At 44.1% G+C, this 20,704-nt stretch overlaps 1 protein-coding gene across 1 annotated transcript; it reads left to right on the forward strand.

Moving 5' to 3' along the window:
* Positions 1 to 713: 713 nt before the first annotated feature.
* Positions 714 to 20,282, forward strand: LOC307092535 (galectin-10-like; the record flags this gene model as incomplete). The annotated part of the gene is made up of 5 exons (XM_079759805.1): positions 714 to 962; positions 16,794 to 16,845; positions 17,625 to 17,757; positions 18,244 to 18,448; positions 20,169 to 20,282. The coding sequence occupies 5 exons, from the start codon at positions 714 to 716 to the stop codon at positions 20,280 to 20,282; spliced, it is 753 nt and encodes a 250-aa protein (XP_079615931.1).
* Positions 20,283 to 20,704: the final 422 nt, after the last annotated feature.

A 20,704-nucleotide genomic window follows, 5' to 3' on the forward strand; every position in this document is an offset into this window, starting at 1 on the left:
TGAACTCTTGCTATTAACTTCAACCTTCTCACTTCTTAAAAGACACAAGGACCCGCCTGTGGTGAGGTGGGAAGAAGAGGGTCCTCAGAGGAGGTCCTTTGATGTATAACCTGCTTTGCCACTGGGAACTGTTATAGGATGGGCAACCACACCTGGCCTTGCCCCTCTCAACCACTCTCATCTCCCTTGGCAGGTCCCATATAAAAAATCTGTATCCTTGCCTGTTGGTTCTTTCGTGAAAATCAAAGGGACACCTGCCATGTCTTTCAGGTGAGTATCTATAGCCCATGGGGAGGAGAAGTGAGACTATTAGAGCTTTGGGATCACTTCATGCATGACTGAGGTTAAAGTTTGTAATTAGCATAATGGAAGCACAATGCAGTTGCAGGTTCTGGAGACCCATACGGTGCCAGGCATTAAACCTACAGGTGCATGTCTGAGGGCAAGTGTTGATGTCTGGGGCCTGGGGTCACTCAGGCATTGGTGCTGAGGTTTATTATCAAGGGACACAGCAGTATTTCCAGGGCATGAAAAGTAGCCCCAGGCCAGTGACTGCTGCTCAGTGTGCGTCCTTGGCTAAGAGATGAGGCATCTCCCGGCCTGGGCAGGACAAGCTGAAGCACCCCACAGGAACTAGTATCACCCAGGAAGGCTCTCCTTACCGCAGGAGGAGTTGGGAAGGGTGGGTATATGTGTGCTGAATGTGGGCCGCCATGAGGAAGGGTCCTGCTCAACATGCTGCATGCTTTGCCTTCAGCATGAACCCAGAACTGCAGGTGGACTTCCACACTGAAGCGAACACAAACATCGCCTTCCATTTCCGCGTGTACTTTGACAAGTGTGTGGTGATGAACAGCCGTAAGGGTGGGTCCTGGGGTGAAGAAGTGAAATCCTCAGTTATGCCCTTTAAGGATGGCCAACCCTTTGAACTGGGCATCTTGGTCCTGTCAAAGGAGTACCAGGTGAGTGTGCCCTGGAACATCCACTCCATGGGCTCTCAGGGCTCTCACAGGGCACACAGCCCCCAGAGTTACTTGTGGTTCCTCTCCTGCCCCTCTCATCACAGAGCTCCCTCTGCTTGTACTGCCATGCTCAAGTCCTTTTCCAAAGCTAAGCAGGTCAAGATCAGCACACATGCCTTACTGTCCATGGTGGAGAAGTTCCTGTCTTCACCCACTGCCCTCATTTCTACCTATGCTGTCATTCCTTCAGTTTTCATGTCGGAGATTGTTAAAATATGCATATAAATAATTATAACCAGTCTAAAATTAAGTCTTTCCTACATTCCCAAACCCAGTCCCTCTCTCCAGAGCAATACTTACTAATTCCTTTATGCTCCTTCCAGAGATACTATATGCTTGTTCAAGTCCATCTATCTATCTATCTATCTATCTATCTATCTATCTATCTATCATCTATCTATCTATCTATCTATTATTTATCCCTGTCTGCTTTTATTTTTAAACAAATATGTTTCTCTAGAAATCACATATTGATGACTGGATTTCATTTGTTGTCAAAGAATGTATGTTAGAGAAACTAACATCATACTATTTGTGATGCCCCCACATTATTTGTTTACAGAATATTTCTATAGAAGCATTATTAGAATAATTTAACTGGCCCTTATTCATGCACATTTACGTGGTTTCCATATTTTGCTCTCATGAATGATGCTTCCTTCTATATCACATTTTTGTCATTATCAACCTCCCTATTCTAGTAAGGAAGTATAATTTCAGAGGAATTGAATATCTGGTTCAAAAAGTGTATGCATTTTAAATTTGAATAATTAAGACATAAACAGTTCACTTTTTCTCCATAGCCACACCCATAAAGTGTATGCTTAAACCTTCTATCATTGGAGAAGCAAAAAGATTTAATGTCCTATGATTGAAGTGGGGCATTGTTCCATTTGCTTATAAGCTGAATAAAAATATCCTCATTTTAATCCTATGTACTATTCCTCCTCTTTAGGAATATTCAAGTTTTGGCTGAGTGGTTAGAGTATTGGCCTGCACTCTGGAGGGTCTCAAGTTTGGTTCTCAGTCAAGGGCATGTATCTGGGTTGCAGGTTCAATCCCCAGCCCCAATGGGGCACATGAGAAGGCAACCAATTGAGACTCATCTCTCTCTCTCTCTCTCTCTCTCTCTCCCTATCTCTCTCTCTCTTCTCTCTCACCCCTTCCCCCTTCCTTCTACCCTCGCTCTATAAAAAAGAGGGAAAAAAAGAGTTTTTTCATTACCTTTACTACCCCATATCTGAGCTACTGAGTCATCAGGAGTAAATGGCAGTAAAGTTTAGTAGAGCTAAAGTGAATGCACTCAATAAACACTTAATGACCAATTAGCCTATGACACTCTGTGCAAGACCCAGACTATCAATTCATGAAACAGTTCCTGGCCAGACAGAAGCCCAGGCAAACATGGACAGTGCAACATAGAGTGCTAACACCTCAGTGGAAGGATGAGAGAAATACAGAAAATAGGGTGAATAACTGTCTGAAATCATCACAAAAGGTAGGCTATAGAAAGAAGTATGTCTGTTGGGTTTTAGAGTGTCACTAGGAGTTTCTTGTAGATAGTGTGTGTATAGGGTAGGAAAGGAAAGAAAGACGTTAAGTTTGTTTGGTGGCATGCTATATTTCTGACACATATTCTCTTTCAGGTAATAGTAAATGGCAGCCCATGTTACACTTTTCCCCATCGATTTGACCCAAAATCTGTGAAGATGATCCAGGTGTGGAGAGATGTGTCCCTGACCTCAGTGATTATCGCTTAGAGAAGGATGTGACCAGACTCCCCATTGTCAAGGAGATCCCTCCACCTAAGTGATCCTGTGATTCCTGGAGCTCACTAACAACATGGGTTCTCACCCTTCCCCACACTTGATCATTAAAACTCCTGAAAACATAACAAGATTTGCTTCTTGCTTTAGAGGGGAAAAAGAGAGAGGAAATAAAGAGTATGTGGTTATCACCAAGAGGGGGGTGAGAATATTGTGGGAGAGATCAGGATTTCAAAGAAGATAAACATTTCTCTAATACAAGGAGTGAGTGACAGGCTCATGAAATATCTGAGAAGACATTGGAACCATATTCTTATGATGTAGTGCTTAGGACATGTTAGAAACTCTGAAGCCAAATCCTTCCCCAATTTCAGATAGCTAAACTGAGACTTTAGGCATCTGTCTGCACACATAAAGCTGTAATTCATAGTTTGAAGAAGAAACTGTACTTTGAGGAAAATCAGGTGAAAAGTCTTAATTCTTCCTTTATGCTAAGGATGTTTAATATACTATTGACACTGTTCCTGGTGTTGTGTAAGATGCACTGTGGGAAATAAAGAAAATGACAAGGCCAGCACTTAATTTTTTTTTAAATCCTCACCTGAGGATATAATTTTATTGGTTTTCAGAGAGGGAGAGAGAAACATCACTGAGAGACAGAGAAACATCAATTGATTGCCTTCCATATGTGCCCTGACTGGAAGCTGAACCCACAACCTTTTGGTGTACAGGATGATGTTCCAACCAACTGAGCCACCTGGCCAGGGTGCATTGATAAAATTGTAATCCAAGGACTATTTGAAGATCCAAAAAGATTTGCCTCCAAGATTTTTCTATTATTCAAACAATTGCAAGATTTTTCCCATTTATGTGGGCAGAAGCCTGGGCATGTTTGGTAATTGTCACCATTCTAGACCAGGGAGGCTAAAATGTGTTATTAAAACAAGAACAAATGATACACGTGGATGCAGTGAACAGACTCTGCTTTTGATGTTGTCTCAATTAATCATTACAGATTAACAAACCTCCCCAAAATATATTGGTTTAAAACAATAATTTATTATTGTCTCCCTCCGTTTTGCAGGTTTACTGCACTCATATGGGTAGTGTATCATGTGGCCTTAATCAAATTGCGGTGGGAAGTGAAGTTTTGTGATGGATGCTTTCCTCCTGTCTGACACTTCACTTGGGCTGGCTGAAACAGCTGGGGGCTGGCTGGTTATTTCTCTCTTCACATGACCTTCTTGGCTGTCATAGACCTCTTCAAATCACAGAGGTCTCAGGGGTTTGGGATTTAATGAGTGGTGACTGGCTTCTGCCACGGAGAACCCTTGACAAAGCTCAAGCAGAAGGTGCAAGGTGTAATGGGACCTAGCTCCAGAAGTCATGCAGTGTCATCCCATCACATCCTATTGTTCAAAGGTCAGTCAGAGAGATGGCCAAAATCAAGTGGAAAAGACTACACCAGGGCATGGGTATGTTGCCTTGTGATTCATGACCAGACATCCTAGACTAGTACTGTTCCACCCTCAGGCTCCAGAGACGTTCACACTTCCCACATACCCCAAACTCTGACCACTCTTCGTGGAATTCCCGAGTGTAATACAATTACAGCAACAAGCTCAAGACAGAAGTTCAGGATTTCACCATTTAAACTATGACCTGGGGCTGGCGAAGTGAACTGAGTATAACTTCTCAGGTGCAGTTCTTTTCAATATGTGCACTAATGGGGCAAAATACCTCATACATGCCAAACCTACATGTTGAAACAGACACAGAATAAATGCAATCCACATTTTCAGAGGCAGCAATAGGAGATGTATAGCACCTGCAGCTTCATATCACATATGACAACCAGTCAGGCTCATATCTCCCCTTCTCTCTAGGATTGTTTGCTCTGTAGCGATTGAGTCCACCCTCCATTGTCATCTTCTTTGAGTTCTTGCCAAGATTTCAGAATGAGAACACCAGGGGCTCTGATTGATCATCAGCTTGTTATCAAGTCCAGAGAACCACTTAGCAGACACACTACTCAGGAGACACTATTCCTAAAAACATACCAAGGCAGATTTAAGAAAGTGGGGATGAGGGGGGCCAAAGAGGGGGGGGAGGGAAAGGGACATTTGTAATACTTTCAACTACAAAGATAAAAAATAAAACAGGGCCTGGTACATCAAGACAAAGGAAAGTCTTCTGGAAATAGCGTCTTTGTCCACAAGGACTACCTCAGGCATCAATCATGGCATCTCTCACCATGTCCACTTTCACAGCGTCTTCTTCAACTCCAACCTTACTAACTGGAATGCTTCTTTCCTTAGCCTTCCTCCAATCTAACATCCAGAAGTCTTGAGGTGGCAACACATTGCTAATGGCACTCTTCAGACATTTCTTCTGGGTTTAATTTCGTACTGGAATGAAATGTCGCCCTCTTTATCCATAACCTCTTGAGCTTTGATTAGGCACAATCTCCTTCTTTCACCTTCTTTGTCAATCTTGGTCACTTCTCTTCTTTTTGTTTTGTTTTGTTAATCCTCACCCAAGGATATTTTATCCCATTGATTTCTAAAAATTTTTTATTGTTTAAAGTATTACATATATTAGTACATATATCTCCTTTATTTTCCCCATTGACCTTCCCCCAGCCTCCCCTACACCCTGTCGCATGCCCTCATCCCACGCCCCCCCCCCCAGTGTCTTATGTCCATTGGTGTGCTTATATGCATGCATACAAGTCCTTTGGTTGATCTATTTCCCTCCCTCCCCAACACTCCCCAGCTTTCCTGCTGTAATTTGACAGTCTTTTCGGTGCTTTACTGCCTCTGTATCTATCTTTTTATTCATCAGGTTATAATGTTCTTTATTCTCCGTAAATGAGAGAGATCATGTGGTATTTTTCTTTCATTGCCTGGCTTATTTCACTTAACATAATGCTCTCCAAGTCCATCCGTGCTGCTGCAAATGGTAAGAATTCCTTCTTTCTTATAGCAGCGTAGTATTCCATTGTGTAGATGTGCCATAGTTTTCTAATCCACTCATCTGCTGATGGGCATTTAGGCTGTTTCCAAATCTTAGCTATGGTGAATTGTGCTGCTATGAACATAGGTGTGCATATATCCTTTCTGATTCGTGTTTCTAGTTTCTTGGGATACATTTCTAAAAGTGGGATTACTGGGTGAAAAGGGAGTTCCATTTTTAGTTTTTTGAGGAAACTCCATACTGTTCTCCACAGTGGCTGCACCAGTCTGCATTCCCACTAGCAGTGCACAAGGGTTCCTTTTTCTCCACATCCTCGCCAGCATTTGTCGTTTGTTGATTTGTTGATGATTGCCATTCTGACAGGTGTGATTTGGTACTGCATTGTCATTTTGATTTGCATCTCTCGGATAAATAGTGATTTTGAGCATGTTTTCATATGTCTCTTGGCCTTCCTTCTGTCTTCTTTCGAAAAGGTTCTATTTAAGTCCGTTGCCCATTTTTTTATTGGATCATTTATCTTCCTTTTATTAAGTTGTATAAGTTGTCTGTAGATGTTGGAGATTAAACCATTATCAGTGATAACATTGGCAAATATGTTCTCCTATACAGTGGGCTTTCTTGTTGTTTTGTTGATGGTTACTTTTGCTGTGAAAAAACTTTTTATTTTGATGTAGTCCCATTTGTTTATTTTCTCTTTAGCTTCCATTGCCCTAGGAGCAGTATCAGTGAAGAAATTCCTTTGGCATATGTCTGAGATTTCTCTGCCTGTGGATTCCTCTAGTATTTTTATGGTTTCTCATCTTATGTTTAAGTCCTGTATCCATTTTGAGTTTATTTTTGTATATGGAGTAAGTTGGTGGTCTAGCTTCATTTTTTTGCATGTATCTGTCCAATTTTCCCAACACATTTATTGAAGAGACTGTCTTGACAAAAGACAGTCAAATATAAATTGAGCATAGTGGTTTGAGTCGATATCTGGATTCTCTGTTCTATTCCATTGGTCTATATGTCTGTTCTTGTGCCAGTACCAGGCTGTTTTGAGAACAGTGGGCCTGTAATACAGCTTGAAATCTGGTATTGAGATCCCACCTACTTTGTTCTTCTTTCTCAGGATTGCTGTGGCTATTCGGGGTCTTTTTTTATTCTGGATGAATTTTTGAAGAGTTCTCTCTAGGTCTGTAAAATAAGCCATTGGTATTTTAATGGGGAGTGCATTGAATTTATAGATTGCTTTGGGTAGTATGGATATTTTAATGATGTTGATTCTACCAATCCATGAACATGGTATGTTCTTCCATCTGTTTACGTCTTCCTCTATATCTTTTTTCAGTGTCCTGTAGTTTTTCGCATATAGGACTTTTACCTCCCTAATTAAGTTTATTCCTAGGTATCTTAATTTTTTTTTTTGGTGCAATGGTAAATGGCATTGCCTTTTCAGTCTCTCTTTCTGTAAGTTCACTATTGGTGTATAGAAATGTCATAGATTTCTTGGCATTAATTTTATATCCTGCTACATTGCCAAATTCATTTATTAAGTCTATTAGTTTTTTGATGGAGTCTTTCAGGTTTTTTAATGTACAATATCATGTCATCTGCAAATAAGGGCAGCTTTACTTCTTCTTTTCCAATTTGGATGCCTTTTATTTCTTCTTCTTGTCTAATTGCAATGGCTAATACTTTCAGTACTATGTCTAACAGGAGTGGTGAGAGTGGACATCCCTGTCTTGTTCCTGTTCTTAGGGGAAATGGTTTTAGTTTTTACCCATTGAGTATGATGTTTGCTGTGGGTTTATCATATATAGCTTTTATTATGTTGAAGTATGATCCTTCTATTCCCACCTTGTTGAGAGTTTTTATCAAGAAAGGGTGTTGGATTTTGTCAAATGCTTTTTCTGCATCAATTGATATGACTATGTGATTTTTATCTCTCAATTTGTTTATGTGATGTATCATGTTTATTGATTTGCAGATATTGTACCATCCTTGCATTCCTGGGATAAATCCTACTTGGTCATGGTGTATGATCTTTCTGATGTACTGTTGAATCCGATTTACTAGAATTTTGCTGAGGATTTTGGCATCTATGTTCATGCGGGATATTGGCCTGTAATTCTCTTTCATTGTGCTGCCTTTATCTGGTCTTGGTATTAGGGTGATGCTGGCTTCATAGAAGGAGCTTGGAAGTGTTCCTTCTTCTTGAATTGTTTGGAATAGTCTGAGGAGGATAGGTTTTAGTTCTTCTTTGAATGTTTGGTAAAATTCCCCCTGTGAAGCTGTCTGGCCCCAGGCTTTTGTTTGCTCTGAGTTGTTTTTTTTGTTTGTTTTGTTTTTTTGTTTTTTTAACTTCTACTTTAATTTCATCAGTAGTTATCGGTCTAGTCAAGTTTTCTGATTCTTCCTTATTGAGTTTTGGGAGATTATATTTTATTCTAGGAATATATCCATTTGGTCAAGGTTGTTCAATTTATTGGAGTAGAGTTGTTCATAGTGTTGTTGCTTCTTTTGTAATCCATAGTGCCAGTTGTTACTTCACCTGTTTCATTTTTCTGCGGGAGTCAGCCCATCACGCACAGGCATTAGAAAGTCACTCACAGACCTCAGCAAGTTCCACCCCGAGGTCTCCCATGTCTTCAGCCATTGTCCTCTGGGACTCTCCGGAGGCACCCAGCTACTCTCCCACGGTCCCCAGGTTTCTGCGGGAAGCAGCCCATCACACACAGTGAACAGGGAGTCACTCACAGACCTCACCAAGTTCCTCCCCGAGGTCTCCCATGTCTTCACCCATTGTCCTCAGGGACTCTGCGGAGGCACCCAGCTACTCTCCCACGGTCACCCGATTTCTGCGGCAGTCAGCCCATCAAACACTGGAACCCCACCCCCACCCCCCGGTGCTCACAGACTTAGGAGGTTTACTCCCCCGTTTACACCACAGGGACTCCCAGATGTTATCCAGTCCCAAACTAATTTTCTTTCACACCCGGACACACCCAGGGCCTCACAGCTCCTCTCCATTATGGTCCTTTGACTGCCACACATGAGGGCCAAGGGAGGGGCCAGCAGGACTCAGGGTGGCATTCATTTCTGCCTGGCTCTGGTCATGGTCACACACCCACCAGCGGGAAAGACCCTGCTCGCACCCTCCCTCACTCACACCGTTGCCCTCCCACTTGCTATTGTCACTCACTGGCTCACAGAAGGCACCCCTCCAGGGGCAGAGAGCACCGCCCTGGCCATCGTCACCCCTCAGCTGTGCAGCGGGACCCTCCTGCCTGCCTCCGACCCTGCTGCCGGCCATCACGCCAGCGAGACGCTCCCGCGTGTCTGCGACCTTGTGGGCAACGCTTGAGACGACGGTGACCACGTGTCTCCCCGGGATACCTGTGTCCTTGCTGGAGGGGTCCCCTCTCTCATATATGACCTTTTTGGGGTATGGATGGCAGGACAAGGTGACTATTGACATCAGCCTGGGCCTGCCTTCACACACCCTCTCAGCCTCCCAGCGTCTCACCATGTCCACCCACCTTCCCCTTCTCACTTGGTTTTCCCTGGCCGGGTGCTGGCCCTTCTGTCTCTGCCCTCCCCGTGCCTTGGCCTCTCTGCTGTCATCCATCGGTGCCGCTGACCCTCTGCCTGAGGCCAGGCTTTTTCTCTCCATCCCACGCCAGGGGCGCAAGGCCTTAGCCCTCCTCCAAGGGCACCTCGCTCTGGCCTCCTTGTCTCTCCTCCTTTGCTGGGTGTCTGCATCTCCTCTCCCAGCCTCCTTTCTGTCCCCACTCCCTCACTGAACACATGTTCTCACTCTCTGAGAGTCCCCCTTTCTCAATGTCAACCCCTTTACTCTCGTTTCTCACTTCCCACCATCCTTCTCCTCATTTCACTTCTCTCTTCCCATCCTCTTTCTCTTCAACTTTCCAAGGCCCGGTCTCTCTCCTTCCCTCTTTAATCCTTTCTAATCTTGTTCTAATCTTGTTGTGGGTGGGGAGGGCACAGCCCGCTGTTGTGCGCATGCGCAGGTCGCGGCAATGGGCGGCAGGTTGTCCTGAGGTTTCCTCTCCCTGGAAGCCCCAGGTTTCAGGGACTCATCCACCTGGAGAAGATTCTGGGGCCCTGAGGGCCTCTGTCCAGGGTCCTGGCGTCTATTTTCCTGCCCAAGGCCCAACTCTCCATCCAAGCGCTGGTGGGTGGGGGAGGGGGGTGTTCCAGACCCTCCAGGCTCCGGGGCGTCTCTTCCTCCCAGCCCTTGGGACCCTCGGTGGACACCGATGTCCTCCCTCCACCCGGTCCTTCTTTAGGAAGTGGGGCCTCTGTGACCCCGGGTCCCTCCTGTGTGCTGTCATTCGGGGAGTGCAGGACCTCCGGAAGAGCTTCCCCGTCTGTTGGGGGTGGAAGTGGACAGTGGAAGCGTCCTAACGGAGGCGACTGGAAAGTGGGTGACGGGGCCGTGGTGGATGGCGGTGGGGTGGGGCACGGATTTGCTGATGCCGAGGGCGGGCATGGCCCAGGGCTTTTGGTCAGGCGGGTTTGAGTAGCATTCAGGGGCCATCAGACCGGGGTTTTGGTCTGTGTGTAGACCCAGAAAATACTGGCAAGTGTAGACCTCAAAACTGTCACTCCGCTTTTCAGAGGGGGACACCTTGCATTTGGCTTCCAATTCTTTGCTTCATGTGTGTACTTTTACACACTAGAATGTTTTTCAGTGAAAATATCGTAAAGATGTTTTCAAATGGCCTCACAAAATATCCGGCAAAAGCGGTAAACGATACAAATGGAAAGTCACCTACTGAATGGAAAGTCGGTGAGGGTTCCCTCCAGCCGTTTTTGATTTTCTTTTTGTGCATCGATGATGGGAAGCACAAATATTTGGTTTCAGGATCTGTTTATTTTTTTATTTGCTCTTCTTAATCACAGGTAATTATCATAAATAAAGTTTCCTTTTTAATCTTTGAGTGTTTCTATTCTTTCCTTTTTCTAAAAAAATGTTTTAATTGATTTCATAGAGAGGAAGTGAGAGGGAGGGAAAGATAGAAACATGCAAGGTGAAAGAGAATCATTGATCAGCTGCCTCGCAGAGAACCCCTACTTGAGATGGAGCTCGCAACCTGGGCATGTGACGGAATTGAACCGGTGACCTCTGAGTTCATGGGTGGACAGTTACCCCTGAGAAAAACCAGCAGGGACCTCTGTATATTTCTAAAACCAAATCCATACGTTCTTGCCTTTCAGTGGTTAACATTTTAAAATATACTTTCAAGTCAAGAGATCAATTTTCTATTGGGCGGAGTCAGCCTGACAAAACGGGAATAACCTGGGGGTAGGGAGGTGTGCAATCTTGCCCTGTGTCTCCCATGATCCACCGCGGCTCCCCCCAGGCGGTGCCCACTGAGATTTAAACCCAGGCCCGCCTCTCTGGGCTCATATTCTCTCAGAGGACAGCAGTGTGTGGATCTATTCCTCTGAGCTTGGGCTGCAAATGAATTTCCAGGAGAGAGGACAGAGCACTTGGGAAGTGAATCTGTCTGCTTGTCTGTCTGCTTTGTTGACTTCCGCATTTTTTGGAGGACACATTCCCAAAACACACACGCAGGCATGCATGCATGCACATCACTCCTTTAATTACTGTAGTCAGAAGAGGGGGCAGAGAGTCCCAGGAGAGGCACATTTCTCAACCAGGAGGACACCTGAGGGAACTGGGTCTTGTCTGGCTCTTCCCCAGAATGGTCCCCAGGCCCTGCGTTAGATTTCAGCAATGTTTGGAAGTTGCCAGTGTGAAGACCTTGCACAATTGTATGAGATTGACTCCTAGGTAATTGCTCTTCCTGACCCTTCCTTGTCAAATTGAATCCCGTTCACCTCCACTTCCCTCCTGGATATGGCTGCTGCTGATGTTGTTGTCAATAAACAGATCATCTGCTCTGGCAGGCCCTGTGCTGGTCGCCGAGTGCAAAGCTGCCAACAAGGCAAACAGTTTAGTCTAGGGCAGGGGACAGATTAAAGGGATAAGTATTGAACTCTTTTTTAAGGTGCATGATAGGGAGCCAAAGGGAGTTGGTAACAAAGAGTCTTGACATAATCTCAGGAGTGAGGGAGTGAGGGAGTGCCCTGAGGAAGTGATTTTTGGACTGACACCTGGCAGATGAAGCCGTGATCAATAGTTTACGGAATAAATGATGTGTGTGTGTGTGTGTGTGTGTGTGTGTGTGTGTGTGTGTGTGTGTTCTAAAGGTCCTTTTGAGAAGGGAAAAGGGAGCCTTTAGTGGTAGTTGTGGTGCATCTCTGATGATGCCAAGTAATTTAAATGATGTAGTAAGTACCAAATTACCTCTTACAATTCAGGACCCACACTTGTTTGTCTGAAGTTCCTGCTCCAGGCTGCTTTGAGCACACTGAATGTAAGCAGGCATGAGCCTTTGTGCATGCCTGATTTATGGAATATGAAATGTGCATCAGTTGGTAATTCCTGATACAAAGTGTTTCAAATTCCTCGTCACATGCCACCCAAATCCAGACCCAGTTACAAACCACAGCTGCACTTTGCTGGCTTCTTCCCTCGCCCCTGGGGCATGTGGTGAATTGCTTTACTCCAAAACCGTGCCTCTCTTGCCCCTCTAGACTCCTAAGCCTGAGTGCACTACCTCACCCTGCTCCCACCCCAGGGTGGAAGGGGACTTGGGCAAGTAATGAAGAGTTTTCCTTCTTATTTCCAGGATTGAGTCTGAAGGATTTTTGTATTTGGAGAATGATTTTTCAACATTGTTAATGAATTCTTCATACTGCATAAGTGAAAAGTATAAGATTTTCATGTTCACATGTACTTTTGGTCATTTGGACCAAATCTGATTTGAATCTTCATATGTTCCTGAATTTATGTACCTGTACTTCATTTTCCAGGAGAGAAATTAGGCTTCAGAGGAAGACTCTGTGTGATCACAGGTCGGGGGTTGTAGGTGTGGGCAGGTCAAAGGGCTTAGAAACTTGGGACCTAACACATCATGGCCCAACAATTAGTCTGATGCAAGGAACATGCTGGAAAATAGCAAGTTGAACAAGAACTATCAGCCAGGTCCTGCGGCTGTGCTGGATCTAAAAACAATCCAACCTCAAGGGGAGAACTTGCTTCCACAGGCTTTCCAGGCCTGAGTGGACACGTTTTTCACTGGACGGTGACCAGGCCTGGGGTGGATAAACCTAGGGCCCACCAGTAATGTGTGTGTTCTTGACTGCATGCAGGAAAGACTTCACAACTCAAGGTCATTGTGAGACTGTTAATTAAAGTTGTGGATAGTGAAACAAAGGAAGGGCTTAGGATAGATGAAGCAACAAGAGAGCCAAGGTGGGGCTGCTTGGGGTCACTAGAAACGTTATCAAGAAGAAGTAGGCCTAGGTAGGGCTGATTGTGTTCACTAGAAATGTTACCAGGAAGCAGTAGACCTAGGCGGGACTGTTATGGTTCACTAGAAATGTTATCAGGAAGAAATGGATCTAGGTGCGACTGATTGGGTTCACTGGAAACATTATCAGGAAGATGTGGGCCAAGGTCGGGTTGCTGTTAGCTCGCTGTAAAGTCAGAGAAAGGTGGGGCTGGATACAGGTTTAGGAAGGTCCTTCAGAGTTTAGGTGATACACGTTCTGGGGATGGACAGAGGAGAGGGTAAGGCTTGGGTGTGCTTCAGGAAGAAGAGGGCTCATGCTGGTTCCTTAACAGCTATCATCATATAAAACAACTTGTTCATCTATAGTTTTGAGGGTTTTTAAAGGCTGGGAGTTCAGGGCAGATCTCAGGGGAGACCTCAATAAAATATTCTCGAGTTTTCCCTGTGTTTCCTTTCAGGGTCATGGTCTCCACTGAACAGTTGGCACCACTCATCGCAGCTGGTCCTTGTGTGGCCCACTGGGTTTTGCTGCTTTTTTGAGCCTGGAGCTTAAATACAGCAGAGGCCAAGATATTATCTCTAGGGAGGCGACCTTCTGTAATTGGCTGTAAATTGCATGGCTTGTTTGTTCAGCTGTCTGTCTCAGTTTCCCCATGCCACTTGCCGAAGAATTTTCCTAGCTTCTTACTCTTTTGCCCCATTCTGACAATTGTTTCTTTTCCCAAACTAGATTACCAATACATCCCCACAAATAAAGATAATTTTTCATCAAAGGTCTCACCATTACTAATGACTTAGACCTACCTGCCATGAGGATTTTCTCAGTAATAAAAGAAAATATTGCTACCTGGACTGCTTCTCCTGTGGAACTTTCCTGCCTCTGACCATGTTGTGTGATAGAAAGGGCCTGGCCCAGGAGTCAGGAGTCTGTTCAGTAATGAATCTGTCTATGTCTTGGCTGTGCTACATTGCAGAACTCACTGTCTTTCTTTAATAGAAGAGTAATTTTCCTTTTTTCCTTCCTTTTTCCCTATCTCTTTTCCTTCCCTTATTTTCCTTTAATTACTTATTATGGGAAATTTCCATTTCAAACATAATCAAATGTAGAGACAATAGTACAATAAGCCCTCATGTACTAATCAGCTTTAACAGCTATCATCATATTAACCAACTTGTTCATCCATACCTCTACTCACCTCACCCCTGACCTCTTTTTTTTTAATCCTCACCCAAGGATGTGTGTTTTTTGTTTTTTTTTTGTTTTTTTTTGAGAAAGGGCGATGGATATGGAGAGGGAGAGAGAGAAATTGGTTGCTTCCTGTATGCGCCCTGACTGGCGATCAAGCCCAAAACCCAGGTATGTACTCGGACTGGGAATCAAACCAAATCTGAAACTTTTATTTTTCAGTGTACAGGATAATGCTTTGATCAACTGAGCCACTGGGCTAGAGCACCCCTGGTTTCTTTTGAAGCAAATTCCTAAACATCAGTAAATTCATCTGTAAATATTTCAGAATTACATAACTTATCTGTTGCTGTTGTCTAGTTGCTAGAAACAGTAATGAATCTGTGAGATCATGATTTCATGGGTTGACAGTTTTGGCTGGGATCAGCTGAACGGTTCTTCTGCAGGTTTTGTCTGCTCTCTCATGCGGGTGTAGTAACTAGCTGGAGACTTCTTTAGGGTCGGACAGTCCCTAATTTCCTCACTCACATGTCTGACAGTTGACCAAGGAGCTTTAGTTCTCCATCTGGCCTCTCCAGCTGGCTCGCTTGGGCTTGCTCCCATGGTGGCAGTATTCCATGAGTTCCCTGTGGCAAGCGAGGCCCAATTGGGAATCTTTTAATTAAAAAAAAAAGTTTAACTTTACTTTTATTGTTGACATCTGTTGACACAGATGACCCCATCACCCCCTCACTTTCCCCACCTGAACCCAGCCCTGGCCCCCCTTTCCTCTTGCCACCACCACACTGTTGTCTGTGTCTATGGGTTATGCATACATGTTTTTTGGCTAATCCCTTCACCGTCTTTCATCTACTCCTTCCAGTAAGTGTCAGTCTGTTCCATGTATCCATGTCTCTGTTTCTATTTTTGTTCATCAGTTTATTTTGTTCATTATGTTCCACTTGGAAATCTTAATGTTGAAAACATTCTGATTTAACTTGCATTTTATTGTCTTATTTAACTTTTTAAATGACTCTAAAATGTGTCATTAATTGGGTGTGCTATAATTTATTGAATAGGTCATCTTGATTAAATCATACTTATTCAAGTGTTATTACAAGTAATTTTCTACTTAAATGTCCAATCTTCATTGATGTATGTTGGAAGCTGACCAAGAGGGTAAAACACAAAGGCTAAAACACAGTTGGCATGAACAGAACCAAGGAAGATACTGTGGAATGGAAATGGCAAAAAGACGTTGTCTCTATCTCTAGGTCTGTTGAGGATCAATTTCTATGATCTCCCAGGACCTCTGGAAGTGAGTCCTTACCTCCAGGACCACCAATTCTTTGCCATTGTTTGAGATAGAAAAATGTATACCTTTTGGGTGGGTTCTGCTCTGACGGATAAATACTTGGTGAGAGGCATGTAGGCTGGATTATAGACCCGCTCACCAATCATTCCATCCCCCTTATTCATGAATTTTTCCTGCTAATCCTTCCTCCCCAACAATTTCCTCACTGACGTTTTTATTGCATCACAACACATCCTTTTCAAGGACATGGCTGTGATTTATTCTATTTATGATATCCCACACCTTATCACCTGCTGGGAATCTTTCTAGAAGAGACTTAGACACGGAAAGGAAGGCAGAAGGTGGCGCTTCCAGAAATCATTTATAACCTGCCACTTGCAGAGATCACACACACAACAACACACAATTTGGAAGAGCTTCCCAGCAGAAGGCACAACAATGGCAGCGATACAGGTGAGTTGAAAAGGCACAGCCTTCAATGATCCCAGGTCCCATAAGGGAAGGAGGAAAGAGTCTGAGATTTTCTGATGAAAATATTGGGAATGTTTTACTGGGGGTTGTGAGTGGGTGGAAGAGAGAGGATGGGCCAGTGTATCTACTATCAGCATTTGGTGGTCTCTGACTGAGGGTGAACTCTATTGAGACACTGTGACTTTGTGTGGAAAGTGACGGCTGACTGGGATGAGGGAGTGTGTGCATGGGTGCAAGGGGTGAGATTGTACATTTGTCTTCATGCCTCTGAGTATGTGTGTGTGAATGCATCTGGGGCAGTGGTTGAACAGCTGTGCATATAATCATGAGTAGTGGTGTTGAGAGTTATGTGTGAGATGGTGAGACCCATGTCTTTGTGTAACTGTGTGTATGATGATCTATGCCTGTGTGTTGAACTATGAATATGTGTGTAGATGTGTCTGCTTGTGAGGGTTCTCCCGTACATGGCAGTGACTGTTTAATCAGATGTGGTTCTTTCCATGTGTATCATTGTGGCTATTGTAGGCAGAACTGGTGGTCTTGGGGAGAGTGGGTTTCCCAGGACTCCTCTCTGAGCACTAAAGAGAGCAGAATGAGTCAGTCCTCAGGTGCCTATGCTCAAGAAGCTTGGGGGAAGGTGACCTCAGACTGTGGGGCACAGGATATCCTGTCTAAGTCAGCACAGAGTGACCCCTGCTCCTGCCTCAGGTCTCCTCCCCCAGCCAGTCCTTCCTTTATCCTAACAACCAAAAAAAGGGGGGTAAGCAGAACCTGGCTCTCTGGGGAAGGCGGTTGGGAGAATTGGTTTCATAGAATGGATCACCTGAAGATGGAGGGAACAAAACCAGCCTCAGTCCAGACAAAGCTTCTAGTCGATATCAGCGAACAACCTGCAGATTCAATCTAATTACTTTCTTGTCTCCCGCCCTGTGTGCAGGTACTGACTGTCCTCAACAACTTGTACACATTCCTGAAGGGACACCATTGCCCTTGAAAATTCAGATGCATATACATGCCACACACAGGAGACTCTTTTCCAGTATTTCCCTCTCCCTTTAAACAACTACCTTATATTGGAGTGAATTCTTATATTTTATATTTTTACATTCTAAAGCCTTATCTTCACAGTTTCAGATAAAAACTGATGGGAGGGGAGAATCCCAGAAAGGGCCCTCCCCTTCTGCTAAGTCACCCCTGTATGGACCCTACACCTGCCAGTGACCATGCTAAAGGTTTTACATCTAGTAGCTCAGCTATTCCTGAGAACATCCTATGAAATAGGAATTTTTATAATCCTCCTTGTACTGACACAATGGAGGCAGGGAGCATTTCAGTAACGGAACTCAGTTCCCATTGGTAGTAAGAGGCAGAATCAGCATTAGAATCCAGGCCACCTGGCTTTTGAACTCTTGCTATTAACTTCAACCTTCTCACTTCATAAAAGACACAAGGACCCGCCTGTGGTGAGGTGGGAAGAAGAGGGTCCTCAGAGTAGGTCCTTTGATGTATAACCTGCTTTGCCACTGGGAACTGTTATAGGATGGGCGACCACACCTGGCCTTGCCCCTCTCAACCACTCTTGTCTCCCTTGGCAGGTCCCATATACAAAATCTGTATCCTTGCCTGTTGGTTCTTTCGTGAAAATCAAAGGGACACCTGCCATGTCTTTCAGGTGAGTATCTATAGCCCATGGGGAGGAGAAGTGAGACTATTAGAGCTTTGGGATCACTTCATGCATGACTGAGGTTAAAGTTTGTAATTAGCATAATGGAAGCACAATGCAGTTGCAGGTTCTGGAGACCCATACGGTGCCAGGCATTAAACCTACAGGTGCATGTCTGAGGGCAAGTGTTGATGTCTGGGGGCTGGGGTCACTCAGGCATTGGAGCTGAGGTTTATTATCAAGGGACACAGTGTTTCCAGGGCATGAAAAGTAGCCCCAGGCCAGTGACTGCTGCTCAGTGTGCATTCTTGGCTAAGAGATGAGGCATCTCCCCAGCCTGGGCAGGACAAGCTGAAGCAGCTCCACAGGGACTAGTATCACCCAGGAAGGCTCTCCTTCCCCCAGGAGGAGTTGGGAAGGGTGGGTATATGTGTGCTGAATGTGGGCCGCCATGAGGAAGGGTCCTGCTCAACATGCTGCATGCTTTGCCTTCAGCATGAACCCAGAACTGCAGGTGGACTTCCACACTGAAGCGAACACAAACATCGCCTTCCATTTCCGCGTGTACTTTGACAAGTGTGTGGTGATGAACAGCCGTAAGGGTGGGTCCTGGGGTGAAGAAGTGAAATCCACTGTTATGCCCTTTAAGGATGGCCAACCCTTTGAACTGGGCATCTTGGTCCTGTCAAAGGAGTACCAGGTGAGTGTGCCCAGGAACACCCACTCCATGGGCTCTCAGGGCTCTCACAGGAGCACACAGCTCTCCCTGGCCTGGCCCTCACAGTCACTTGTGGTTCATCTCCTGCCCCTCTCATCACAGAGCTCCCTCTGCTTGTACTGCCATGCTCAGGTCCTTTTCCAAAGCTAAGCAGGTCAAGATCAGCACACATGCCTTACTCTCCATGGGGGAGAAGTTCCTGTCTTCACTCACAGCCTCATTTCTACCTATGCTGTCATTCCTTCAGTTTTCATGTCGGAGATTGTTAAAATATGCATATAAATAATTATAACCAGTCTAAAATTAAGTCTTTCCTACATTCCCAAACCAAGTCCCTCTCTACAGAGCAATACTTACTAATTCCTTTATGCTCCTTCCAGAGATACTATATGCTTGTTCAAGTCTATCTATCTATCTATCTATCTATCTATCTATCTATCTATCTATCTACCTATCTATTATTTATCCCTGTCTGCTTTTATTTTTAAACAAATATGTTTCTCTAGAAATCACATATTGATGACTGGATTTCATTTGTTGTCAAAGAATGTATGTTAGAGAAACTAACATCATACTATTTGTGATGCCCCCACATTATTTGTTTACAGAATATTTCTATAGAAGCATTATTAGAATAATTTAACTGGCCCTTATTCATGCACATTTAGGTGGTTTCCATATTTTGCTCTCATGAATGATGCTTCCTTCTATATCACATTTTTGTCATTATCAACCTCCCTATTCTAGTAAGGAAGTATAATTTCAGAGGAATTGAATATCTGGTTCAAAAAGGGTATGCATTTTAAATTTGAATAATTAAGACCTAAACAGTTCACTTTTTCTCCATAGCCACACCCATAAAGTGTATGCTTAAACCTTCTATCATTGGAGAAGCAAAAAGATTTAATGTCCTATGATTGAAGTGAGGCATTGTTCCATTTGCTTATAAGCTGAATAAAAATATCCTCATTTTAATCCTATGTACTATTCCTCCTCTTTAGGAATATTCAAGTTTTGGCTGAGTGGTTAGAGTATTGGCCTGCACTCTGGAGGGTCTCAAGTTTGGTTCTCAGTCAAGGGCATATATCTGGGTTGCAGGTTCAATCCCCCACCCCAATGGGGCACATGAGAAGGCAACCAATTGAGACTCGTTTCTCTCTCTCTCTCTCTCTCTCTCTCTCTCTCTCTCTCTCTCTCTTTCTCTTCTCTCTCTCTCCCCTTCCCCCTTCCTTCTACCCTCGCTCTATAAAAAAGAGGAAAAAAAAGAGTTTTATCATTACCTTTACTACCCCAAATCTGAGCTACTGAGTCATCAGGAGTAAATGGCAGTAAAGTTTAGTAGAGCTAAAGTGAATACACTCAATAAACACTTAATGACCAATTAGCCTATGATACTCTGTGCAAGACCCAGACTATCAATTCATGAAACAGTTCCTGGCCAGACAGAAGCCCAGGCAAACATGGACAGTGCAACATAGAGTGCTAACACCTCAGTGGAAGGATGAGAGAAATACAGAAAATAGGGTGAATAACTGTCTGAAATCATCACAAAAGGTAGGCTATAGAAAGAAGTATGTCTGTTGGGTTTTAGAGTGTCACTAGGAGTTTCTTGTAGATAGTGTGTGTATAGGGTAGGAAAGGAAAGAAAGACGTTAAGTTTGTTTGGTGGCATGCTGTATTTCTGACACATATTCTCTTTCAGGTAATAGTAAATGGCAGCCCATGTTACACTTTTCCCCATCGATTTGACCCAAAATCTGTGAAGATGATCCAGGTGTGGAGAGATGTGTCCCTGACCTCAGTGATTATCGCTTAGAGAAGGATGTGACCAGACTCCCCATTGTCAAGGAGATCCCTCCACCTAAGTGATCCTGTGATTCCTGGAGCTCACTAACAACATGGGTTCTCACCCTTCCCCACACTTGATCATTAAAACTCCTGAAAACATAACAAGATTTGCTTCTTGCTTTAGAGGGGAAAAAGAGAGAGGAAATAAAGAGTATGTGGTTATCACCAAGAGGGGTGTGAGAATATTGTGGGAGAGATCAGGGTTTCAAAGAAGATAAACATTTCTCTGATACAAGGAGTGAGTGACAGGCTCATGAAATATCTGAGAAGACATTGGAACCATATTCTTATGATGTAGTGCTTAGGACATGTTAGAAACTCTGAAGCCAAATCCTTCCCCAATTTCAGATAGCTAAACTGAGACTTTAGGCATCTGTCTGCACACATAAA

The sequence above is a fragment of the Cnephaeus nilssonii genome (genome assembly GCF_951640355.1).
Source record: "Cnephaeus nilssonii genome assembly, chromosome: 20".
In the NCBI taxonomy this organism is placed as follows: domain Eukaryota; kingdom Metazoa; phylum Chordata; class Mammalia; order Chiroptera; family Vespertilionidae; genus Cnephaeus; species Cnephaeus nilssonii.